Here is a 26,920-nt window from a genome sequence, read left to right as displayed (position 1 = left end):
AAACCAATCCTGCATCTGCCTACTAGACCTCTGCTTCAGCACCAAGGACAGAGGCTCCAAAGGCTGCCCCAAGCAACGTTCGGTTTAGGGTCCTTCCCAAATCCTCGAGAAAACGGATGCATTCAAAAGCAGCTATGACACATGCAGTAAGGTCTATGAGGGAAGCTAGAAAAGCAGCACGCAGTGATTTCACCTGAGAGGCAAATATGGGTGATTTTCTTTCTGTTCATTTCCACAGTTTCTGTGTCTTGGGAAAGGCAAAGTTTGCTTTGCTTGGGCATGTCTGCTGTCCGTAAATGGCTACAGGAGCTGCGGTGCCTAAACTTCAGGCTCCAGAAATCAAAAGAAAATTTCAGGGTAAGTAATTTTTCTTTTTGTGTCTACTTTAATACGCAGTGTTTTCCTAGAAGGTTATTTAATCGGTTTGGGGTTCTGTGGTTCTCTGAAAACATGCATTAAAACTGTGTACCTTCTCTTACTTACACATCTAAAATCCTTTGGAAGCTTATTTTATTTTATTTTCCTTATTTTATGGGCACTAGACAGCTGTTTCTTTTTTTTTTCTTTTTCCCCTCAAAAGATCCTCGTGGACTTTAGAAGCTATATCAAGGCAGAATTAAGAGATGGAAAATAAAAAACTGTTACTATTCCTGGAGTTTGTATAAAATTTGATTGTTCCTCTTAATAGTTTTACTTAATTGTAAGGGTCTGTTATTTTAAATTCTCCCAGTTCAGCACCCCGGTAATCCAGGACTGAGGGTTTGGAGAGGCACTGTGTTCAATGGTCTATTTAAGGCAAGTGTGTTTCCAAGTCAGAATTTGATTATTCCCGACAAAGATATCCAGGACTTGAGATGATGATTGTGTATGTTTTCTTTAATGATGGCATATAATTTTGAGGATATTGTTGTTGTTCGTTACTTATTGTAGCTTATTGGGTCAATGAAAGTCGTCGTAATTAGGCATTTGTTCCAGTTCATGCATTTAGTTTAATCAAAAACTATTAAAATGCATGCACAAATAATAAAGCCACAATAGCAAAGTGGAATTGAATTTTAAACTTATTTTGCATACTTGTTTGTACTTCATAGGTGAAGCCCTTTACTTACTAATACTAAAAGATCAGTAAGATAACCATCATTGAATAAAAGTAAAGAAACACAGCTTGACACACCATTAGTTGGGATACAATGTGAGAAACAGTCTTGCTCAGACACTTGTTTATTTTTAACTGAACATTTTCAAGGGTCTGCATGGTTAAGAGTGAACAAGGGTGTTGAACAAGGAAAATACTGACAATATCCAAATGAATAATATTGAATCATCTATATAAAAGGTTGCATATTGTGAAATATGAATGAATGAAAATACTAAATAGATCTTAATATTAAATTCAATTTTATTGCAATGAAGTTTGCCATCAATTAATATTTACTCATTGATGAACTGATACACTTACTTCCCCATTTTAACTCTAATTAGAATAATAAGATGCCCATTCCTTAGAGGTTGTGATAAAAAATGAGGATTCTCTGATTTACTGAGAAGGTTTAATTAGGGGAAAAAGTATATTACCTTAGCTATGAGATCTCAATAACCAGCTATGTTTTTTCCTTGTACATTTGCCAAAAATGTAAATGTGCCCAAATATATAACCATGTTGTGTATTTCAATGAACTTGTGAATATTCATTAGAAAAAAAACACTAGACTGCAATTTTCAAGTATAAAATGCCATACAAATGCTAAAGAGTACCTCTAATAATAATGACAATGTAACTCCCACTTTTTCTAAGTGCAATATGCACCTGCATTGACTTTGCTGACCTAGGTCAGGTAATGTGCACAAGATCTTTTAAAAGGGGAGGTTTTAAAATTAGTCTCCATTTCAGGTCTGTCTCCCTCACCCTAATAGTAGAATAGTTAAGAACATGAACTCTGGGAACACATTGCTCTTGGGCGAGATCAGCTTCATCATTTACTGGTGTACAAATGCAGCAAGATATTGTATTTAACCATTCTGTTACTTACTTTCCTCATCTGCCAAAATAAGGATACTAATAGTATCTACTTCCTTTTTCAGGTTGTTGTGAGGTTGAAATGTGACAATGCTTATAAATGTTAGCTACAATTATTATTTTTTCAGTCACTATAGCAGGTCTGCCTTGAAGCTCAGAACCAGAAACTCTCTGGAGACTAAAGGTCAGAATGTAACTGAGTAAAAGTTTAGACAGCAAAAGACAGGGATCCCTGATACCAGTGATTTGGTCATGGAACCCTACTATTAAGGTGTTTTGTTCTGGGTTTAGGAAAAGCCATCTGTACCTGGAAATGGCTGCCACATCAACTTGTATCCCAGCATAGATGCATTAGCTAAGTCATGAGTTTTGCATTTAGGGAAACCAGAGGTCAAAGATGGGCTCAGTGTAGCCCCTTACACGTTGTGTAATCTTGAAAAAGTTACTGAACTGCTAGCTCTCAGCTTTTTAATCTGTAAAAGGAAAGTATCAATATATCTTCAGGGCTACTATAAATATTAAAATGAGATAATATGTTGAAAGTACTTGTGTTGGCCCACAGTGGCAGCCAAAAGTAGTAGTGACTATTATGTCCAGAAGGAGGTGGAGAACGACAAGGGTTCGGGGGAAAGGAGTTGCATTTTTTTACTTAACGCAATATCCTTAAGGAAAGAGAAAAATAATGACAACCCTGTAAATCTTCATAAGTATCTTCGAACAAACTCAACAGGAGGCTGATACGGAACCAGGTGTTAAAGAGGCAGCCCACAAATATTCCAGGCAGAGGAGTTCAGAACCGAAGTATTGAATATCAGCAAAGCAGAAAGGATAGCAGAGCTGAAGGGGGCCTGACCACTCTTTGCCCTTCAGCTTTTTAAAATACATTATGCTCTCACTTTAAAAGATGCCGAAATAAATGATAAAAATCACAATGAATCAATACTTTGTCAGAAAATCAAAAGCTCGTTAAAATTTGTAAGTGGTGTTACTGATAATGAACTGAAATGAGTAAAACCAGCAGTAATCTTCTAGCCCTTCCCTTCTTCCCGTTTTCACCTCCCTTTCTCTCTTAACTGCGAACAAACACTCTTTGCTGAGGTCATCAGTAATCTCCTAATTTCCAAGTCCATTAGACGCTCTGCAACTGTACTTTACTTGACAACCCCTCTCCCTATTTCCATTTTTCCTTTAACAATAGAAGCTGCAATGTTTCAAGTGCTATCTGCCAGACATTATGCTAGAGCTGTGCTTCTCAATAGGGAGTGCAATTTTGCCCCACAGAGGACAATTGAGAACGTCTGGAGACATTTTTGGTTGTCACAATTCAGAGGAGAGGCGGTGCTACTGGCATATAATGGGAAGATGTCGGTGATGCTGCTAAGCATACTATTCAGATGCACAGGACAACCCCCCCACACACACACTCACACACACAAATTGTCAATAGTTACAAGCCTTTGCATATATAATTTTATTTGATGATCATAATAGCTCTGTGGAGTGGATATGACTGTTCTCATTTTGCTGGTGAGGAAACCAGGCTATCATTAGGGATTACTTAGAGAGTGTTAAATTAATGAATTCTCTAGTCTCTTTTCTTCTCCTATCTGAGACCAGTTCACTATCTGTTAGTATCTCCAACAGAGGGAGAAAGAAAGGAAAAAGACCAGCCAGCTCTGTGTTATATAAGCAACGCTGGTTTAAAAAAAAAATCTAAGGAAAGAGGAAGTTGAAACAATTAGCTGAGAGCTGGAGGAGTATCTAACATCTCACTCATTTTCTGCTTTCATCTCCCATACCTGCAACTCACCAGGAACTTTCTGGACAACTAAGGCTTACCCTTCCCTGCTGCTATAAAGAATCAAAGACCAGACACCGTACATTGCAAAGTAAATAAATAAATCTGAAATCTCAGCAACTGCAGTTCCAACGTCAGACTCAGAATTGATTTTCAGAGTTGAAGATTTCCCTTCGCATAATTAGTCATTGACATTCGACTATACTATTTTTCATTATCTGTCACACCTCGGCAGAATAAATGCCCAGCAAGATGGTAACAAATATCCCAAGGTTTTCTCTTCCCTCTTACCTGACAAGAGAAGAGGCTAAGATATTAGCCAACTGCAGACCCTGGAAGAAGTGATTTCTGGCCACTGCTTTCCAAGGTGGCCCACATGCAGAAGCAAAGGCATTCTGGGCCTGAGCCTGCCTCAGAGGAACTATCCCTGAACAATCAGAAGGCATTGTATTTTCCCCAAAGCTCTTGGCAGTCTCAGTGCTATCTCCAGGGTAGCGGCTGCCCTTCTCCAAATAATGAGGAAATTATAATTATTATCAAAAATTATTATTATGCTTTAAAATATATTGAGTGCAAACAGTGTGCCAAGATAAAGAACATTTTTTTTAAAACAATTCTCTGAATTCTATCCAACTCAGCCTCCCCTTTACAATCATTTGTTCATTTTAATGCTTACACATTCCAGGCTGAAATATTTCCAAACGAGGTATGAAACGACATCTTTAATTAGGCCAATGTCCTAATCAAAGGGGAGCTGCAGGTATTGGATGTGAGGAGAGCAGAACCTGGCCACCAAGCCAGTCTCCACCTCTGTCCGGACCTGGGACAAGGGTTGCCATGGAGGCCCATACACTCCATGTCTAAGTTCTCTAGTCATAACCAACAAACCATTGAATAAAATGTTTAACCCTTCTGCCTTGACAAATATACCTTCCTAACAATCTGAAAGGCCAGGTTTGAATTTAGCATTTCTGGACCCTTAAGCCGGGGTCCCCAAACTACAGTCTGAGGGCCGCATGTGGCTGCCTGAGGCCATTTATCCAGCCCCCGCCGCACTTCTGGAAGGGGCACGTCTTTCATTGGTGGTCAGTGAGAGGAGCACAGGATGTGGATGTGTGTGGATCTGGAGTATTGTATGTGGCGGCGCCACAAAGTGCAGCATTGCTCACATACAGTACTACTTCTGGTGACGCGGGACGCACGCCTCACGGCTCCGGAAGCACCTTATCGCTTGTTACAGCTAGCAGTGACAAATATGGAACCAGATATTGACCATCTCATTAACCAAAAGCAGACTCATAGTTCCCATTGAAATACTGGTCAGTTTGTTGATTTAAATTTACTTGTTCTTTATTTTAAATATTGTATTTGTTCCCGTTTTGTTTTGTTTATTTTTTTTACTTTAAAATAAGATATGTGCAGTGTGCATAGGGATTTGTTCATAGTTTTTTTATAGTCTGGCCCTCCAACGGTCTGAGGGACAGTGAACTGGCCCCCTGTGTAAAAAGTTTGGGGAACCCTGCCCTTAAGAGTTCCATACAAAACATGAGAGGGCAGGAGAAGTTGTCCTCCACTCCCTATCCTGTCCTAGGAACTCTGTCTTTTTCTCTCCCCACCTGAGGCTACGCCCAAGCTATTTACCTGAGCTCCGCAAAGAGCTACCACTTGAGCCCAGGGGCCCCACGTATACGCGGCATAACCTACCCCCGGGATGACAGATCTAGAGCACTACCAGTGCTGCCCTAGAAACAGACTCCAAGCACTTTGGGCCAAGGATTCTGAGATCTTCATACCCAGAGTGTGTCCTAAAATGAGAGTGTGCGTTCTTGGTGGTCCTGCTCCTTGGCGCTATGGGAGAGCACCACCTAACCCTGTAGGGAGGACATGACCCGATGGGGTCCAGAGCGGGGTCCTCTAAAGTACTAAACCTGGGACCAGAGGCATTCTTGCCCAGATCTGAGGCCTATTGTGCCCCTTCCCCCAGCATGTGGCTTTATTGTACTGCTACCCCTGGTACACAGGCATTTCCATAATTTTCTTCAGCATATGGTGACTTTGCCCTAATTGCCCAGAGTCCTTGCTTCAGAGCTGGCCCAACAGGCTGGTGGAATAGAGACAGCTGAGGGGCTCTGATGCCTTTTCTACTCCAAGTCCAAAGTCCCCAGAGTTTGAGGATTGGCTCTTCCCAGTGGGAGAGTGACATGACAGTTGTTATGGGTTTCGATGCCAAGGAGAACATTGGGAGAATTAGAAGGCCTGCCTGCTACTTCTGTCACAAATAAACTGTATGGTTTAAGACGTGTCATTCATCTCTCTGGGTCTCAATTTCCCTGTTTGAAAAGTGAGGGCATTGGACTAGGTCAGAGAGTGAAAAAGGGTGGTGCATAGATCATTGCCTCATGGATGTGCAATTTGGGGCCAGGGGTAGGGTACTTTATAGGGCTTACACATTTCTCTAATTGGTAACAAATCTTTAAAAATTAGGTTTTAAATAAAATTCCACACATGGATTTTCCCTAAATATAAAAACCACTATATTGCCTCTAGACTCCATTAGTCTTGAGATTTTTCTCTCCTAACCCTACCATGCCCTATGTAAGAGAGAGAGTGGGAAATTGAAGGAAGAGAGACAGAGGAAAGCAAAGGAAAAGGCAAATGGGGCAACAGAGTGTGAGATGGAAGAAACAAAGACAAGGGGTGGGGGGAGCTAAGAGAAACAGATGAATAAAAAAAGAGCTAATGTTATAGAGCAGGGGTCCCCAAACTTCTTACACAGGGGGCCAGTTCACTGTCCCTCAGACCGTTGGAGGGCCGGACTATAAAAAAACTATGAACAAACCCCTATGCACACTGCACATATCTTATTTTAAAGTAAAAAAACAAAATGGGAACAAATACAATATTTAAAATAAAAAACGAGTAAATTTAAATCAGCAAACTGACCAGTATTTCAATGGGAACTATGCTCCTCTCACTGACCACCAATGAAAGAGGTGCCCCTTCCAGAAGGAAGTGCAGTGGGGGCCGGATAAATGCCCTCAGGGGTCCACATGTGGCCCGCGGGCTGTAGTTTGGGGACCCCTGGTATAGAGCTTTCTAGGTGTTGGGTATGGCTTTTAATGTCTTACATGTAAAATAATAACTCATCCTGATGAAAACCTTTTGGGACAGATTCCATCATGTCCCCATTTTACAGAGAAGGAAAATGAAGCTCAAAGAGAGGAAGTAACACGTCCAAAGCCCCACTGAGGAAGGGCTAGAGCCGGGATTCTAATTCTGCAACAGCTCCCCAACTGACTCAAAGTCCAAGTCTGTTCTTTCTTGCACAACCTCTCAGCTTCACGCCCTTCTGCACTGCCCCTGCCTCACTTGGCTCCAGCCACACTGGCTGCCCTGCTCTCCCTTCCCTCCGCCAGCCATCTATCTTTGTCCCTGCTGTGCCTTCTGATTGTGCAACTCTCCCCCCAGAAATCTACACAGTTGGCTTCCTCAGATCCTCCGGTCTTGACTCAATTTTCACCTCCTCCGTAAGGGCTTTAATTACTATAATTAAACATTGCACTAGATGCCATACTCACACACACACACAATCCTTTCCTTCTCCTTACCCTCTTCCCTGCTTTGCTGTTCTCCAAAATATATATCATCATCAAATTTACTCAGAGGTGGATTAAGGTTGGTTGAAGCCCCAGGTGCAGAAGAAAATATTGGGCCCCTTAAAAAACAGAGAGAGGCCCTGGCCGGTTGGTTCAGTGGTAGAGTGTCGGCCTGGCGTGCAGAAGTCCTGGGTTCAATTCCCGGCCAGGGCACACAGGAGAGGTGCCCATCTGCTTCTCCACCCCTCCCCCTCTCCTTCCTCTCTGTCTCTCTCTTCCCCTCCCACAGCCAAGGCTCCATTGGAGCAAAGTTGGCCTGAGAGCTGAGGATGGCTCTGTGGCCTCTGTCTCAGGCGCTAGAATGGCTTTGATTGCGGCAGAGCGACGCCCCAAGATGGGCAGAGCATCGCCCCCTGGTGGGCGTGCTGGGTGGATCCCGGTCGGGCACATGCGGGAGTCTGTCTTCTCGTTTCTAGCTTCAGAAAAATAAAAAAAATACAGGCTAACCATATTTTTAAATAAATAAAAAATATTATGTACTATTAATGTTAAAATTGCACATATGAAACCAAACTTGGTGTCATTAGAAAAAAAGTGTAAAGTTGGGGTTTTGCGGGGCCCTTTAGAAGTCAGGGCCCAGGGCATGCGCTCTGTGCGCCAGCCATTAACTCCTCCTCTGAATATACTACATATTTTATTTATCTTGTTTATTAGTCTTCTCTTCCTGAATAGAGGCTTTAAGAGGGCAGGACTTTTTATTATCCTTTTGTTCATTGCTGTATTTCCAGTGCTTAGAACAGCGCCTGTCACATAGAAAGTGCTCAGTAAATATTTGTTGAAGCAGTAAATCAAAACATGCATGCAAGCAGCCCAGCTCCAAAAAGTTTGATTTTACCAACGTTGTTTTCTGTCTCCTCCTAGGATACTCACTGGGGTCACCCTCCTCCTTCTGAGCCATGGCACCACTGAGTCAGCTGAGTGGCTACATCAACTTCACCTGGGGGGCAGACAACTCCACAGGGGCCAGCCAGGCCCACCCACATGCCTACTATGCCCTGTCCTACTGCGCGCTCATCCTTGCCATTGTCTTTGGCAATGGTCTGGTGTGCGTGGCCGTGCTAAGGGAGCGGGCCCTGCAGACCACCACCAACTACCTGGTGGTGAGCTTGGCCGTGGCAGACTTGCTGGTGGCCACCCTGGTGATGCCCTGGGTAGTGTACTTGGAGGTGAGTGAGCCCAGGTTTGCACTGCTCCTGTGAACGTACTTGTCCTTGTCTTCCCTGAGCTCCTGGGCTTCTGGGCTCAAAATGCTTCCTAATGTGATCCAGGGACTGGGGAGGAAGGAGAGCTTCTGTCCTTCACCCTTTCGTGAGGAAACTAAAGGTGTTGGCAGCAGCAATTGTCCAGCACCACTTGTCCACATCAGAACCGGGGAGCTGGGAATGATGCAGTCCCCACATCTTCAGTGTGCAGGTAGTCAGACTTGCGTCATGGGACTCATCCTAACAATGTGCCAAGTTTGCTCTCCGTGCCAGCCATGTCTCTAAGACATGAGGGATTGGGGGAGGCAGTCCAGTGGGCACCTTCATCAGTGTTTCCGTGTATACAGGGGTGAGAATGTGCAGGAGGTTATTTGGGACAAGGGTGGGGAGGGCAAAAGGAATTATAGAAAGAAAGTTAATGAATGAGGAGGAAAAAGAGAAAAAGAATAGTATGCAAATACAGGGAGTCCTCGGGTTACAACACAGTTCCGTTCCTACGACAATGATATAACCCAAATTTTGGTGTAAGTAGAAACACACACCTTAGCAAAGTCACTTACCTATTTTAAAACAGTTGTAAAATCATAATCTAGTACATAAAACCACTTTTGCTTAGAAGCCATGGTAAGGGCCAAAATGTTGCCAAACAAAGCCACACAAATGGAACATTTGCGCTCTTAATAGTCCAAAATGGCGTAGGTAAGCGTACTGGAGGATGCCAACCCCTCACTCATACGCTGCCTTACTGTGTGTTCTTCCACCACGTGCAACCAAACTAGTTCGCCCACGTAGTCTGTAAGTATGATGCTAACAGCGTAAGCCAAAACACCCACATCTCAATTTTTTTAAGTTTTTATGAAAGTGAGCATCGTAAACTCGAAACGTTTGTTGAGACTGCCGTAACCTGAGGATCCTCTGTAGATCAAACTTCTTTAGATGGTTTAGTTGCCCTCAGACTTGGCTCTTTCCTTCTAGGTATCAGCTCTCCACAGACTGCTACCTAAGGAACAGATCTAACTTTCAAATTTATATTTTTGATGCTTCTATTAATAGTACAAAGCCCTCACCAATCAGATAATGCAACAAACCCTGGAGAAATTTTTTGGAGAGAAACATTTCTTAAATTTGGAAGTATTTTTATTCAGAAATGCAAAGCAGAGTCAGGAGGTGATCAAGACAAAACATCCATTTTCTAACAAAGAAAGTGGGGTGTCTATACCTGATTAAAAAATAGATATTCTTGCTGAGAAGACATGCAATTTACTGAAGTTTCTTGACAACATATTAATATACTATTAATATTTCTCCTCTGCACTGTTTATCATTCTAAAGAGGTATCCAGTGAAGAATCAAAATGATGCTATGATTAAGAGAAATTAAAATTCATCAAATTAATATCTCAGTTAATATTAATAGTGAAGATGACAGTTAATTAAATATGACATATCACAGGAGAGCAAAAACCTCAAACATAGACTGCTTAGTTTAGTTCTGTATTAAAGAATGACTAGGAACTAAAATTAGACTTATGATCTCAACAGGGAGACATAAAAGAAAGATAAAAGAAAAGGAAAAAAAGAAAAACTAGGATGATTAGAAATAGATTAAATGGCTAAGGCAGCAATTTTCAATCTTTTTCATCTCATGGCACCCATAATCACTAAAATTCTGGGGCACACCAAAAAATATATTATATTTTTGCCAGTCTAACAAAAAAAAATAGGTATAATTTCGATTAATTTATCAAAAAATAATAGTAATTACCTACCCTTTTTGCTCCAAAGTGAGTTTGGATTTCTAGTACCAAGGACCAATCAAATGTAATCTTATTAAGAGACATGACCAATAAGATGCAACTCCATTGTATGACCTATATATTTATGGTTCAAGACAGGGCATTCACACAGGGCAGCTATTGTTGTGTTGGCTGTTGTTAGTTTTTATTTGACAATCTAAGGGAAAAGAGTTCAGTGACCCTGACTAAATAGGTATTACATGGTTTAAAAATTCTTGCAGCACACTAGTTGAAAATCGCTGGACTAAGGGAATACTCAAAGGAAAAAAATATATGCATCTATTCTTCTTAGTTAGGATAATCCTGATGGCAAAGGCTGAGACAGCCTTGAAGTCAGAGGCCATGTCTTTGTTCTTTTTCATTCCCACAGTCCAAACACACTACCTGGCACATACTATGTGCTAAATAAATATTCCACATATGAATGATTAAGTGAGTCTGTTCTGCAGTCTCTGCATTAGATGGTCAATTCTTGCTCATATCAGTTGCTGCTGTGTCTATTGTAACAATGAACTATTTCTTTATATTCAGTAATAGTGGGTCTGAAAAGGAGTTAAAAGCATAGGATATTTCTGTTCATAAATGAGGCCGACTTTAGGTGCTATAACCTAGTATAGATTAATCAATAACTTATAACACCACCACCCATACCAGTGTTTCTGTGCGTATTTGTATCTTACCAGGATTCGTAAGTCTTCCAGAAAGATGAACGTTAGAAACAAATGCAGGATGAAGATTTTCAGTCTAATAAGCATTTTAATTGCCTGAAATAAAACCAGACTTTTAGTGTCCATAACGAAGTCATTTAGGCTCATTCTTTGGCTGTCCACTTGTTGTTTCCAGGACTCTGGATGGACCATACTGGAAAATCTCTATAGATATTGATTTAGGAGATGCACATTGTGCCTTTACATAGTAGCCACCATGGTAGCCCCTTCTGGCCACACCTGCCAATACAGATAATGCCCCCTCTTCTACCAGCTGAGCATGAAGAACAACTGTATATACAGAAGGCAAACAGGAAATCTTGCCAAAGGCTCAATGAACCCTCTACAGGTTGGTTCTAATTGATTTCCCGTAACAGAAGAATTCTGGAGCTCTTGATCTTCCCTCATAAAAACCAATGTGCCCTCTTTCTAACAGCTTATTGGGTGTAGGTGTTCAGAAATCAAGAGCATGGCCAGTAAGTCTACAACCACATAAAGAAGGTTTAAGGCAACAGAGACATCTCTCGGCTGAGAAAGGGCTTTGGTCTATTTTGTTCTTCCCACTTGCATCAAGGCTCTTCTCAATGCAACTTAATATCTCTGCATCACTTTCTTCAACAGTCTACTCAAGATATACCTCAGTGAAAGATGGAATATGACTTAAAGTAGCCATCATTAACAGATGATCAGTTAAGATATTAGAATGTTCTAGTCCACAGGACCATTTCTCCTTATTCCTCCCCAGTACATACTTTTCTTAGTCTTAACTACCTACCTGTTTTCTGTGAACCTCAGGAGCAGATGGGGGCCTTAGGGGGACTGTGAACATATAAATCCATGTGTCTCAGAGAAGAGCAAAGCATTACTCCCAATAACGCATCCTAATGATGGCACAGTTTGTGTAGTTGGCCTAGTAATTGCATGATGATATATCTAAGACCTCCCTTGGAAAGAGGAAAGGATGCAGTGTTGACCACAGAGACTGCTTTAAGCTTGAGGACCCTGAGATGACAGGACAGAAATGAGAAGAATACCATGGAGGGGGGCCAAATTAGCTGCCCAATTCACAGTGTCCTGTGCTTTGGTTTGAATACATCCATCTTCTTCGAAGGGAATATTAACTCATATTGGCCAGATTCCTTCATTTAAAGGAAAATTGGCTCATTTTGCCAGATACCAGTATGTATGAGCCCAAACATACATATTTGGGCTATAAATATTGGGCAATTTGACTAATTGTGACTCTTAAACAAATAAGAGTTACTTTTCTTACATAACCAGAATTCTGGAGGAAGGCAACTGTGGATGGTTTAGCTGCCCAGTGGTGTTATAAAGAACCAGACTATTCCATTCTTTTAGTCTACCATCCTTGGCAAGCTGGCCTACTTCCTCCTGCTACTCACAGGATGGCTGCCACAGCCCCAGCATCTCATTTTGTATCCAAAAATGAGATAGGTAGAGACTGCAGAGGAAAAAACAAAAACAAACCATTTCCCTAGAGCGGCTCAAAACTGCTCCCTAAGGGACTTCACTTAAGTCTAATTGGCCAAAAGTGCATTATAAATCCACTTTTTTTTTTTTTGTATTTTTCTGAACTTGGAAACGAGGAGGCAATCAGACAGACTCCCACATGCACCCGACCGGGATCCACCCGGCATGCCCACCAGGGGGCGATGCTCTGCCCATCTGGGGCGTCGCTCTGCCACAATCAGAGCCATTTTAGCACCTGAGGCAGAGGCCACAGAGCCATCCTCAGCGCCCCAGCAAACTTTGCTCCAATGGAGCGTTGGCTGCGGGAGGGGAAGAGAGAGACAGAGAAGAAGGAGAGGGGGAGGAGTGGAGAAGCAGATGGGCGCCTCTCCTGTGTGCCCTGGCCGGGAATCGAACCCGGGACTCCTTCCTGCATGCCAGGCCGACACTCTACCACTGAGCCAATTGGCCAGGGCCATAAATCCACTTTTAACTGCAAAGAAAGATGGGGGGGGGAGTGAAAATAGGTCCTACCCAGTTAGCTCAGTGGATAGAGCATCAACCCAGCATGCAGATGTGTCTAGTTCAATCCCCGGTCAGGGCACACATGAGAAGCGACCATCTGCTTCTCTTCCCCTCCCTCTCCACTTCCCTTCTCTTCCCCCAAACCCCAGCCAGTGGCTCAATTGGTTCAAGCATTGGCCCCAGGTGCTGAGGATAGCTTTGCTGATTCTAGCATTAGCCCCAGATGGGGTTGCCAGGAGGATCCCGGTGGGGGCACATATGGGAATCAGTCTCTCTATCTCCCTTTCTTTCACTTAAAAAAAAAAGTGAAAATGTGGATTTTATTTTAAAAAATGTAGAGGTAAGGAATTGCTGGGAGGTAGACAATAAAATGTCACATATCACATAACATCGTGCTCCTGACGGAGTCACTGGAATGAATGTCATTCTAACACAGTCATACTATGAGAAAGACTCAGAAATTGGGATCAGAAGATGTGGGAATTAAGTGAATAAAATGGAGGTGACAACTGCGCTTTTCTTATCTCATAGGATCTATGTTAGACTCAGCTGTCATCAATTGAGAAAGTGTTTTGATAACTAAAAAATGTAATCTATAAATATCTCAGTTAAAACACTTTAGCTGTAGGCCCTGGCCAGTTTTCTCAGTGGTAGAACGTCGGCCTGGCGTGCAGGAGTCCTGGGTTCGATTCCCGGCTGGGGCACACAGGAGAAGTGCCCATCTGCTTCTCCACCCCTCCCCCTCTCCTTCCTCTCTGTCTCTCTCTTCCCCTCCTGCAGCTGGGGCTCCATTGGAGCAGAGTTGGCCCGGGCGCTGAGGACGGCTCTATGGCCTCTGCCTCAGGCGCTAGAATGGCTCTGGTTGCAACAGAGCAACACCCCAGATGGGCAGAACGTTGCCCCCTGGTGGGCATGCTGGGTGGATCCCAGTCGAGCGCATGCGGGAGTCTGTCTGACTGCCTCCGAGTTTCCAACTTCGGAAAAGTATAAAAAAAAATAAAAAAATAAAAAAAAAACACTTTAGCTGTAAGTAAAAGAAAATTTAACTCCAATAGATTTAAACAGGAAGCATTGGCTCTCACATCAGGAAGTTGAAGTCTTGTGGTAAGGTGGACTGCAGGAACCGTCGGAACAGGGATCCTCGACCATTTCTCTACAATTCTCTCAACTCTTTTTTCATATATTGTCTTTATCCATAGGCAAAAGGTAAGCTATAAGCCTCACATGTGCAAGACACGATGTACAAAAGAGAAAATCTGTGTCACTGAATTTCTGGTAGACGTGCCAAGATATACTTAGATTGGACTGGCTGGTGGCACGTGACTTTCTGTGAACTAAGCACTGAATAGAAAAGTTAGTTGGGCAAAGAAGAGTTCCTTCCAAGGAACACATCAACAGCTCGGGAATCTTGTGAATTCCCAGTTAAATCCAAGGACTATTGGGAAGAGGAACAAGTACAGTCAGCAAGTATGCACTTTTGTTGTTGTCATTGTCATCTGTCTCAGCATTAAGGCATACAGGAACTTGGGCTTGGGCAGTATGTGAAGGTGAATGAGCAGGAGCCAATCACTGACCCTCTTCAGCTTTCTCTGTCCCCAGGCCTAGCAGAGGCCTTTATGATAAGAACCGTGCAGGTGACCCTGGCCCTGGCTGTCTCTTTAATTCAGTTCGCAGCGTTTTCTCAAAAACCCTTTTCTGTGCCATGCCATACCAAGTAGTTCTATCTCAGATTTCCCCTCAGGTTTCCAATTTCCTGCTTTAGAGGCAACAGTTTGTTTGGAGCTTTTCTCTCCAAGCACAACCATCTCATTTTGTTCCGCTCAGTTAAGCACCTTGTGTAATGTTTAACGCACTTGTATCATGACCCAAAGGGAACATAAGCAGCCAGGAAGAGAGGAGTTTTTAGGCCTTGTAATGACATTGATTATTAGAAATGAAGGAGAGTCTGCGTTTTTAATGGGCTCCTCCATGATTTTCATGCACTCAAAATATGGACTGTTGGGTTTATCCAGGATCCACCAAATCAGAACTTCCAGGGGTGGCTTGGAAGTATATGGTATTCTCACCAGTTCCCCGGCCCCAGCCCATTCCCACTCCCGGTGATCTGTGCAGCCATCAACCACCTGTTAGAAAGTGATGTTTAGGAACCACTAATCTGTACATACCCTGTTTCACAGATGAGGAAATGGAAATTCAGAGAAGTAAACCCCCTATCTTACCTCACAGCAATCCCTCCTGCAAAAAAGAAAAACAAATCCCAGATGTGCAAACAAAAATGGAATAAAGAGATTAATTCAAGAAGTAATTCCACCTGGCCGGTTGGCTCAGCGGTAGAGCGTCGGCCTGGCGTGCGGGGGACCCGGGTTCGATTCCCGGCCAGGGCACATAGAAGAAGCGCCCATTTGCTTCTCCACCCCCACCCCCTCCTTCCTCTCTGTTTCTCTCTTCCCCTCCCACAGCCAAGGCTCCATTGGAGCAAGGGTGGCCCGGGTGCTGGGGATGGCTCCTTGGCCTCTGCCCCAGGCACTAGAGTGGCTCTGGTCGTGGCAGAGCGATGCCCCGGAGGGGCAGAGCATCGCCCCCTGGTGGGCAGAGCGTAGCCCCTGGTGGGCGTGCCGGGTAGATCCCGGTCAGGTGCATGCGGGAGTCTGTCTGACTGTCTCTCCCCATTTCCAGCTTCGGAAAAATACAAAAAAAAAAGAAGAAGTAATTCCATTTTTGTCCCTTGGTTATCTATTCCCTCAAAACAACTAAAAAATCCAACCCTCAGAGCAAGAATTTGAAATTTAGCACTTCTATCAGTTATGAATATAGGCATCAGCCCACAGCAGAAGAAATCCTTAATGCCACCAGTAGAAATCACAGATATTTATCTTTTCAAGTTGCATTATAGGGATTTTGGACCTGCCACTAGGTCTTGTCATTTTTTAATGCATTATTAAAGAAGTACATATATTTAAAATATTTTGGTAACTATATTTTAATATAATTGGTATTCTTTGTGATCCACTGTACTTCATTAAATGCATTTTAAAACATTCTTTTGGAGAAGGGAACAATGAGACCAAAGGGTCCCATGGAACAAAGAATGCTTAAGGAGCCCTGCTTTAAGACAGCCATTTCTGAAGATAACGCTACCCATACACACACACTAAACCTACACACCCTCCCGATCAGCTCAGCGATCCGCTCAGCGTTGCCCAAACTTCCCAGACTGTCGGAATGACTTGAGGGACTTGTTATCCCAAGGGGGGGCCTGAGAATCGTTTTGTTTAGCAAGAGCCTCAGGTGATTTGGGAAATGCTGCCGTAGGCTGTGTCTGTTGAGAATCAATAGCCAACTTCTGTACCTGAAGACTTTCTTGCTTACTCCAACCTTCTGTATTGCCAAAGGGAATTAGTTATATTCATTAGCAAGTGAGAGTAACACCACCTGGCTGCTGTATATAATTCTGAAGTGAAGTTATTCATTAGAATTTAGGGAAAAGGGAGAATCATGTCTCTAAAGAGCCTGAAATCAATCAGAACTTTTTTTTTGGTTTTATTTTTTTTTTCTGCTTTAATTTCAAAAAAATCACTTTACCTTTCAAGTTCTCTCAACACTTTCTACTTGTCTCACTGTCAGCACTCATCACATTGTGTTATAGTTATTTTCTTAGTGTCTTTCCCTTGGGCCCTCAATTCACCCACCCCCCACTCACACATTTCTCTCCCTAACATGCACATGCTATATTCTGCGGCCCTGGAGACAAAAATAGGTTTCATTTCAGTATACCTACCCAAGCTAAGCATCAGGCATAATGGGTACTCAGTAACACTGGATACATGGGTGGATGGATGAACAAAGCCCAAGTCTTATTCCTCCTCTGTTATTAGAATGAAGTTAAATTGGACATTTCTCCAGGCCTGACCTGTGGTAGCGCAGTGGGATAAAGCATCGACCTGGAACACTGAGGTCGCCAGTTTGAAACCTTGGGCTTGCCTGGTCAAGGCACATATGGGAGTTGATGCTTCCTGCTCCTCCCCCTTCTCTCTCTCTCTGTCTCTCTCTCTCACTCCTCTCTCTCTAAAAAAAAAAAAGAAAAAAGAAAAAAAAAACAATAAAATTGGACATTACCCCAAAGCAGTCTTAAGGTGCTGACCTTTGAGAGGCAAAATAGAGTCACAATTAATATTAAGGGTTTGAAATGCCAGCTCCTTTTACTAGCTATGGGTCCTTAGGCAAATTGCCCAACCCCGCTCTGTCACCATTTTGTGGTCTATAAGTTGGAAGTCATACTTACCTCATTGGGCTGCTATGAGAGGTACATGTTCCCAGCCCGTCCCAACTCTTTCTTCATCACTGGCTGTGATTCCCTTGTTATGGAGGACTCCAGTGAAAAAGAAAAAAAAAAGTATTTCCGCCACAACATCCCACAAACTAGAAACTCATTTTAATGAGTGAGCTCTGGGGAAGGCTCAGTGATGGCACCTTAGTGGGAATCACTTTAGTCAACTAATCAGATTGTTTTCTTCCTGTCACTTAGCTGAGATCAAGGAGAGAATGGAAATTTTGACAGCAGAATTGTAGGAAAAAAAAGAAGAGATAGCCAGAATGAGGTGGCACAGTGGGGGACCAAAAGCCGGGGACAGCTTGAGGGTTTCGGCCCACAGGAGTTAAAGAAAGAGGGTACCCAGGAAACCCGCCAGGTGTGCGCTTTCTCTAGGCCCCAGAGTCAGCAACCACCATGGGGTTCTGCATGCCTTTTGCAACCCTGAGATAGAGGCGATCGGGAGGGTATCTCCCTGCATTGAAGGGAGATGACGCAGTCTGTCACAGAAAATCCTTGATGTACATGCACATGGTTTTCTCCTTTCCCCTGTGTCCACCCATTTCCACACTTATCCAATAACTACCCTCTCCTCACTTGACATGTCCTTAAAGCAGGGTATGGGGCAGCCTACACTCCAATACCCTGTCTGCTCCTAGGAGCTGTGCTACCTCAATCAAGGTCCTGAACCTCTCTGAGCCTTAGTCTCTTTTTCTGTGATGAAGATGGCAGTAGTCCTCTCTATTAGGATGTTAATCAACAATGGAGGCCATGTATATAAAGTGCTTTGCAGAACATCAAGACTCAGTAAGTCAGAGAAAGATAAGTAGCCTCTGATTTCACTTATATGTGGAATCTAATGAACAAAATAAACTAACAGACAAAACAGGAACAGACAGAGAACTAACAGACACAGAGAACAGACTGGCAGCTGTCAGAAGGGAGGGAGGCTGGAGGGCTGTGTGAAAAGGGCGAAGTGATTAAATAAAGGAAGAAAACTCATAGACACGGACAACAGTATGGGGACTCCCAGAAAGAAAGGGAGTGGAAGAAGGCACACCATTAATCAACGGTGATGGAGGGAGACTTGACTTGGGTGGTGAGCACACAATACAGTGTACAGATGGTGTATTATAGAACTGTACACCTGAAACTGATAGTTTTATTAACCAGTCACCCTAGTAAATTTAATTTAAAAAAATAGAAAGAAGAAAAGACTCCATGAACATTTAATAAATACTAGTTGTTAGTATTAAATACAGATTGTGTCAGAGACCATTCAATTCTTTCAGGACAGATTTGCATGCTGGGCACTGTTCCTAGGAGTCCTCAAAAGCTATAAGAGCACATTCAGTAATAAAAATAAAATAATAATATTGAGATATTAAACAAATACATTATTAAAATTAAAAAAAAAATTGTTCTCAGAATCTGAAGATTTAAAGCTATGAAAATTTTGGAATGGGTCATGTGGGTCATTGACCCATAACAGAGTAAGTTCTCAATAAATGTTAGATTGTGTTAATAATATTAGACTCTTGTGATGATCTCTGGTTGTTTTATTTAAGAATGCCTTACTTCTCCAACAATCTTGTAAGTTTTTCTTCAAAGACAGGGCCTGAAGTACATTGTGTAAAAACCCCTTAAAACACATAGCATTCCCTCCTCCTATGAACTAAGTATTAGGAGCTCCACACGACTTGTTTATAAATGAATGGATGGATGAATTTCTGTTGTTCTAAATATACCCTCTCACCTACTTTTCACCTCCAATACACAGACACAACAGGAACTCACAACTCGGTGGGAGGGGAAGTGTTTTTTCCTTAATTTAAGACATCATTATATTGTAGACGTATGTTAAAATGAGATTTAGTATACAAAATCCAACTTTTTGCAAGAAGCTTTTACAGCAAACAACTGTCCTATGTCCTGAGCAAAACCATCTTTGATTCTCCTTGTTCCCATAAATCATTGTCTTATTGTAACTACACAGTATATCTTCCTGTTAAAACGTTTTTCAGTCCTGGTCAGATAGCTCAGTTGATTAGAGCATCATCCCAAAACACCAAGGTTGTGAGTTTACTCATCAGTCAGGGCACAACCAAGAATCAACCAATGAATACATGAATAAGTACAACAACAAATTAATTTGTCTCTCTCTTTCTCATCAATACTTTTTTAAAAAGTAATTTAATTTAAAATTAAAGGTTTTTTATTCACAGAATTTCTATAAATTCATATTAAGCCTTTATATAGAGTCTAATGGTTAAACTTAAAGAAAGTAAATCTACAGCCAAATAAGCAAAAACGATGACTTCAGAGCTAGCTTACACTTTTCATTGTTTCTTTTAAACCAAGTATCTTTGGTTAGAGTTTCCCAAAATAGGGTCTGAAGAGAGGACCAAACATAGTGACAAAATCCAATGCTAGGGCACCATCTTTAAGCACTGTCATTTCAACAATGTCTCTTTTTCCCTTTAGAAGCTACTTCAGAGGCAGCTGTACCTAGTTTTCACTCCCCCTTCCTTCTAGCTTAGCCACTGGGCATGCCCTGCAAGGACACCCAGCTATAGCCAGGACACAGAGCTTCACAGGTTTCTCCTTGGGAACCATGATCCCAAGAATGGCAGCCCCACAGGCAAAAAGCTGGTAAAGGATCACAAGCCTTGGGCCCAAGAATGGCATTTGTAAACCCTGAAAGTGGAGGTTTCTCTGGCAGAGCTCTCGGATACAATAAGCTATATAAACATTTTTAAAATAAAATAGATATGTGCTAGAATATAAATTAAATTTTCTGTATTCCTGACTTTTTTGAGTGTAAATGCATGGGGTCAGAACCATCGTCACCCATTCTGTCAGTGGTAGAAAGAATCCAGGACCTTTTCCAGTGCCCGAGACCGTATCTTTCTCCCCAGTTCTTGGTGACTGGGACCCAGGTATCAAAGGCGGGCACATTGGTACAGACTTATCTTACGTAGGTGTTTAGAAACATTGTTCCAGGGTGCTTCTAAGCTTTAAAACCAGAAGCCAGATAGAATTTTATTTTGGAGGTAAGATTTGTGAAATACACATCCTCTGTTTATTTTCTGGGTACATGGTGACCTCTCCACAAGACAGGGGGCTTCAGAGATGCAGTCTTGGCACAATGTACACACCTGGCAGTCACCCAAGCTCATTCAGCCCCAGCTATGCATCTGTGGGCATATCAGTTAACCACAGTGAACTTCAGTTGCCTCCTGCATGTGAACTAAATCGGCGATTCTCAAACTTTGGTGTAATTGGGGATATAGGGCTATTTATTTTAGAAGAAAGATTCACTGGCCCCAGGTCCCGAAAGTCTAACTCAGTAGGTCTAGGGAAGGGTTCGGAAATTTTCATCATTAATAAGCACCCCACTGTGGATAAGACTTTGAGAAAAACTGAACTAATTGATTTCGAAGATCCCTTCTCGCTCTAATGTTCTAACATTCTGTACTTTGTCTTTTTTGTGTGTGACCTATTTTGAGCAACCTGTCAGTCCCTTAATGTCTGCCTGTCTTTGGTTATAAGAATATACCAACAGGGAGGGTATGTCAGTGTCTGAAGGGGCAGCCTAGGGAAGAAATAGAACTGACTGGGTTGTTGTCCCCTCGCTGGAGAGAACACTAACATCTTTGTCTCTGATGCTCAGGTGACAGGCGGAGTCTGGAATTTCAGCCGCCTTTGCTGCGATGTTTTTGTCACCCTGGATGTCATGATGTGTACAGCCAGCATTCTGAACCTCTGTGCCATCAGCATCGACAGGTAGGGCTGTGAGTAAGTCCCCTTCCTGTCACAGGAGAGAGGCAGCCGAGACCCAGTGGGGAAGCTGCTCTTGCTGTATTTAGACCCAGGCTTTGGATCTGGGGGGCACTGGGGTCATTGCGAAGTAGAACTTATTGCTGAGACATTGTCTTTCCTCTTTTTCTTTTAAGCTATGGTTTGCGGGTGACAAGAAACCCTGGTGACAAGCAGAGAAAGAATTATTCTATAAGCTTTCCTTGGCTTTCCTATCCCCAGGTCACTGAAGAGGATTCTGTTTTTGCTTTCCAGCATCCTTTGCAGTTTTTGTGATTCCTAATTGGGAGAAGGGGGTTGGGGGAGAAGGAGGAAAGGTGAGCTGATTTGGGTCAGGAAGAAAATTTCCTGTTATTATTTTGTTTGTTTTTTGGTAAAAGGAGTGCAGAAGGGAGTCTTTACTGTGATTTCTGGACATTTATTACATAAGTATGTTATTTACAGAAGTAACAGACAGCACTTAGTTTGCTATATCACAGTCTCCACCAATCTAAACTCTTACACAAGTCTTAGTTGCTTATCACCTGTGAGTCTCCCTGCTCGATTACAGAATGTAGAACAAAGAATATGAAACTGAATGCAGTAGTCCCTGCCTGAGGGTAGCCAGTGCTTATATCATAAATATGCACCTTCAGAAAGGACAGGAGACAGTGGGAGACGATCCGCCTTGGAGGAGAAAGGGAAGAGCTGTATAAAGAGAGCTACTAGACAAGGCTCTGGGACAGCCCCCTCCCAGCCTCTAGTCTCTGACCATATTCTTTACCCCTTGAGAATGTGCTTGTACACTCCACCCACACACATTCACACACGCGGCTGATGGGTGAGGCTGTGCAGGTGTGCCTTGCACAGGGAGTGAAGATTGAATTTGGCCAGGGTGTCATTTGCCAAGCCATGAGTCAGCCAGAAGAGGGTGTCCTTTTTAATTTGCACAAGAGCCCCATTTTGCTGGCAGCAGCCATGTTGTACAAACCACTGTATTTGTTGTACAAACCAGTGATTTTTCACCAATAAAACAACATCCAACAAGAATAAACCTCTCCTGACCAGGCAGTGGAGCAGTAGATAGAGCATCAGCCTGGGACGCTGAGGAGCCAGGTTTGAAACCCCAAAATTAAGCATGGGCTCATCTGGCTTGAAACCAGGGTTGCTGGTTTGAGCATGGGATCATAGACATGACCCTATGGTCACTGGCTTGAGCAAGGGGTCACTGGCTCAACTGGAGGCCTCTCCCCACCAAGGAACATATGAGAAAGCAATCAGTGAACAACGAAGGTGCCACAACTACGAGCTGATACTTCTCATCTTTCTCCCATCCCATCAGTCTGTCCCTATCTCTTGCTCTCTCAACTCTTGCTACAAAAGAGAGAGAGAGAGAGAGAGAGAGAGAGAGAGAAGAAACCTCAAATTGGCTTCTGTCCCATATAGGAAAACTCCCAGAATGCATAGCACTCACCTACCTGAAACCTGAAGAAACAAGCTACGTATGCCTTAGACACCAGGGGAGAAGGGTGCTCCTTTCTTGGCTTCAATTTCTATATGAACAAATCCTCACCAAACCTCAAACTGGAGCCTCCTTTCAATTCTAGGAATGAAAATCGGCCTTGGGAAAACTGTCTCCATTATCCTCTACAGCAGTCTGTGGTACATAACATTAAATTCTGTTCATACGATGCCAAATAACAGGTCAATTCATTAAAAATGCAGTCATTCATGCAGATCTTTGGTCTTCACACAATGCTAGTCACCAGTCTGACATACTTTACCAAATGGATTCAGCATTTTTTGGTCATGAAGTCCTGGTCTGTAATAACAGGGTAGTAAGAGATAGAGAAGAAAAGGAAATGATAAAGGGGTTTTTGAAAGCAAGTAATACTATTGTCATTAGGTTCTTAGGCATAGCTCTGGATGCCTAAGAATTGGATTAAAGCCGCCTTTTCTTTTTTACAAAGCGGAGCGAGTGAGCCCAAGGCCCCACCCCCTTGGCTCCTTGCCTCCCCTGTGGGCCAGGCCCCTCCCACCGCACCGAGTGCGAACAAACTCGGGGGAGAGGGCTGAGAAAGTGTTAGAAGAAGAGGACACAATGTGTGTGGTGAGAATGCAGGTCCTCCTCGAGAAGCCCGGGAATAATGCGACCGAATTCATTCCCTGGGGAGTTCTTTAAGTGGCTCTCCAATGGCACCCATCACACAGGCAAGCCTCTGCGTCTTCGCGGCAGCACAATAGGTACCAGATGAGTCACAGGCACCTTGGAGTTTTAGTTTGCATCTAAATAAGCACTTTATATCTGCAAAGGGCTTTCTAATCATTTGCAAAAAGCTTTTTTTTTCTTCAACAATTCCACAAGGGGAGTCCACAGAACTAAAGATTTACTGAGCCCCCTGTCTGATGAAATAAAAGGTGGTGAAAAGCAGCCCTCACGGAGCTCTGGGGCTCATTAGGCCCAGGCGGGAGTTTGACTCAGGCCCTCCCACCTCGCCCAGCCTCTCATCTGCCCCGCTGCCAGCTTCCTCAAGAGGCACCCCCGCTCACCTCCCACTCTGGGACAAGGCTTTCTATTTTAGATGGTGGTTGAGTTTCGCGAGGATCTTTAGATCTTGAATAGAGTGACAAACCCCAGTCACAGAATTGGGAGGCAGAAGGGGCATGTATGCAGAACTGCTACATGCCTGCCCCGGGCCCTGCAGCCTCTTACACAGGTCTGGGATGAGAACCTGAATGCCCCAAATCCACTACCAGTACTCTGTGCCGATAACTGGACCTCTCACTAATGGAGGTGGGGATAGAGCAGCCCCGCTCTACAGGTGCTATTTCACTGGAGTAAACAAAGCACAGTTCTTATGTCTTTAATGCCCTGGCTACCTCTGTGCTCATCCTAACTTGCCTGGTGGTAAGAGCAACAACAATAAAAATAGCTACCATTTATTTAGCTTGTACTATGTGCCAGGCACTAAGCACTTTTAACTTTTGCTAACCCACACAACACCCCAGCCAGGTAGGTGTATTATCCCCATTTCCCAAATAAAGATGCTGAGGCCAGACTGTAGGTGAGCTTGCCTGAATCCCACAGCTGGCAGGTGCAGGACAAGGCCCGCACGCTGCCTCTTCCTCCTCCGCACACGGCCCTGGCAGGGGCGCCAGCCACACCGCGGGGCCCACTCTGGAGCCACACGGCCTGCCTGCAAGTCCTGGCTCTACCACTTAATATCAATTTGACTTTGGGCAAGTCAATTAACCTCTGGATCTCAGTTTTCTTATCTGTTTAGCATAACAGCAAGACTTTGCTATAAAGAGTAAATAACTTAATATCTGTAAAACACTTCATACAGTTGTCTGGCCCACAGAAAGTGCAGTCTACTTGCTTGATAAATAAATTAAATGTTCCCTAATAATCAGGAATAAGGGGCAGCCACCCATAAATACAATGATCTGAACAATCACAGGTCCCTTGGGTTAGCACAATCATAGTGACAGTTATAATTTTGTTTCTGAATATTTAATATGTACCAGGCATTGTACTAAAAAAAATAATAATTCACAGAGATACTCGCTTTCACTATCCATAAAAGCCTGTGGAGCTGAATCATTATCCCCATTGTACAGATAAGAAGGAGGAGTCTCTGAGACTCGTTTCTGGCCCACAGCCACACGGTTAAGTGGGAGAACAGGGACGGAGACACTCGTCAATCTGTTCCCTACACCCACGGATTTAACTACCTGGCACACTGCCTGTGTTCCGGCCATGCCAGACCGAGTCGGAGAGCGAGAAGGTCATACACAGGGGGGTGGTCCTGGCTAGGGAGCCACAGGGGCAACGGGCAGTGTCCCCAGGCAGGCTGTGTTCAACCCCCTGGCAGACCATATGTTCAGAGGCGGCCCTGGGTTAGCTTCCTGCTTGAATTCAAGCCCAGCCCTGCCCTGGCCTGCTGTCGGTCATCTGCGATCAATTTGGGGAGATCAGAGGCTGAGCAGCCTGCTTGGGTGGGAATTCAGGGTCCCTGCTGTGTTCTAGGAACCAGGGGGCTGAGCTTCGCCTCCCTGCCTCCCACTGGGCCTGGAGAGCCCCCAGGTGAGCAATGAACTTCTCACCCCGCGGAGCTGGCGGAGTTCTTGCTGCATTATGGTGCCCTCCGATGGTTAATTCCGGAACAGCCTCTATGTCTCCAGACCTATAGAAAAAAAACCCTGAGGCAAATTTGGCGGCCTCATTTATTCTAAATGTTTAATCGTGTTTTTTTAAAAATTAGATAAAAAGTGTAATGTAACCATGGTTAAGTGCAGTCTCATCTCTCACTTCTTACCCAAGTGAACAAGAAACTGGCACAGAAATTTTCCCTAATGCAAACTTTCTCAAACTGTCTAATCATAAGATGCACTTGCTTGTTAAAATTACACATTTCTGGGTTTCATGCCAGAAACAATCAAAATATCCAGAGGTGTGGCCTGGGAATATGTATTTTAACAGAACCCCCCCAGGCAAGTAATAGGATTCAGTTAATCAGGGAAACTGTGCTCTGGGCCTCTCAAAGCACACGCCACCTTCCCTAAGGAAGCTCTCGTCTCCACCAGGCATTAGAGATTTGTCAACACCTTTGACAGAGAGTGAGGCACCCAGGAGAGATAATAGCCTCAGACATGGGAGGTCTGGCTCTGCCACCACCAGCTCTGGGACCTCGGGGTCATTCTATAACCTCTCTATGTCCCTGGTTCCAACTTTAGAAAGTGGAGCCAGTGTTCCCTGTACTTGCTGGCTGATGAAATGAACAGGAGCCTGCATGGAGTTGCTGAACATTAAAGCATGTTTAGGAAAGTATGTAACTCTCAGTGGTATGCTTGGAGCCAGCTGGTGCTGGTTAGAGGAAGCTAATTGGCAAAATTTTAAGATTTTTTTTTTTGTTGAGCCAGTTATTAAACCTTTGTTGTATGCTGAAATAGGCAATTGTGGGAGTGTTTGTACCGTGGAAATCGACAAATGGTACAAACTAGGGCTTTCTTTACCCAGAGAGCCAGTTGTTAGCCATTTAAGAGCACACCACTGTATGTATGGGATGTTCCGGCTTTTACATCAAAGGACATTATGTAAATGGAAGTCCTGGGCTCAATTGCAGGGCTGGGCAGTAGGGAGCGGGTCATGTTTCCTTCCTACGCCGACAGCTGTTTGGCTATGACAGTCACAGGACTCAAGGCTCAGTTTCTTCTCCAAGGCGCCCAGTGACCGGTACGGACAGCCAGAGCCGGGTAGACGTATCTGACTTGAAGCCACAGCTCACTGCCCCAGCAGAGTCTGAAGTCCTGAGGAAGTAAACGGCCCGGAGGAACACCAGGTGCTACTGCCGGCTCCTTCCTCACCAAGTTAGGAGTTCAAGGGGAGCTCTGCAATGTATGGGCATCAGGACAAGGGACCTCCCTTCCATGTCTCGGTCCCTGTAGAACACCCTGGAGGCAAATTTGGCAGCCTCATTTATCCTAAATGTTTAATCATGTTTAAAAAACAATTAGAAAAAAAACGTAATGTGGCCCTGGCCGGTTGGCTCAGTGGTAGAGCGTCGGCCTGGCGTGCAGAAGTCCCGGGTTCGATTCCCGGCCAGGGCACACAGGAGAAGCGCCCATCTGCTTCTCCACCCC

General features: G+C 43.6%; 1 protein-coding gene across 1 annotated transcript in view; it reads left to right on the top strand.

Moving 5' to 3' along the window:
• Positions 1-307: 307 nt before the first annotated feature.
• DRD3 (dopamine receptor D3) overlaps positions 308-26,920 on the top strand; it is a 53,420-nt gene continuing 26,807 nt past the window's right edge. The window contains exons 1-3 of the mRNA XM_066241346.1: positions 308-357; positions 8,333-8,637; positions 21,153-21,265. Of these exons, the coding sequence (XP_066097443.1) occupies positions 8,368-8,637; positions 21,153-21,265 (383 nt within the window). The 5' untranslated portion in view covers positions 308-357; positions 8,333-8,367. The remainder of the gene's footprint in view (positions 358-8,332; positions 8,638-21,152; positions 21,266-26,920) is intronic.

Source organism: Saccopteryx bilineata, chromosome 8 (genome assembly GCF_036850765.1).
Source record: "Saccopteryx bilineata isolate mSacBil1 chromosome 8, mSacBil1_pri_phased_curated, whole genome shotgun sequence".
NCBI lineage: Eukaryota > Metazoa > Chordata > Mammalia > Chiroptera > Emballonuridae > Saccopteryx > Saccopteryx bilineata.
The sequence above is the reverse complement of the archived record's forward strand: the minus strand, read 5'-3'. Positions and strand labels throughout refer to the sequence as shown.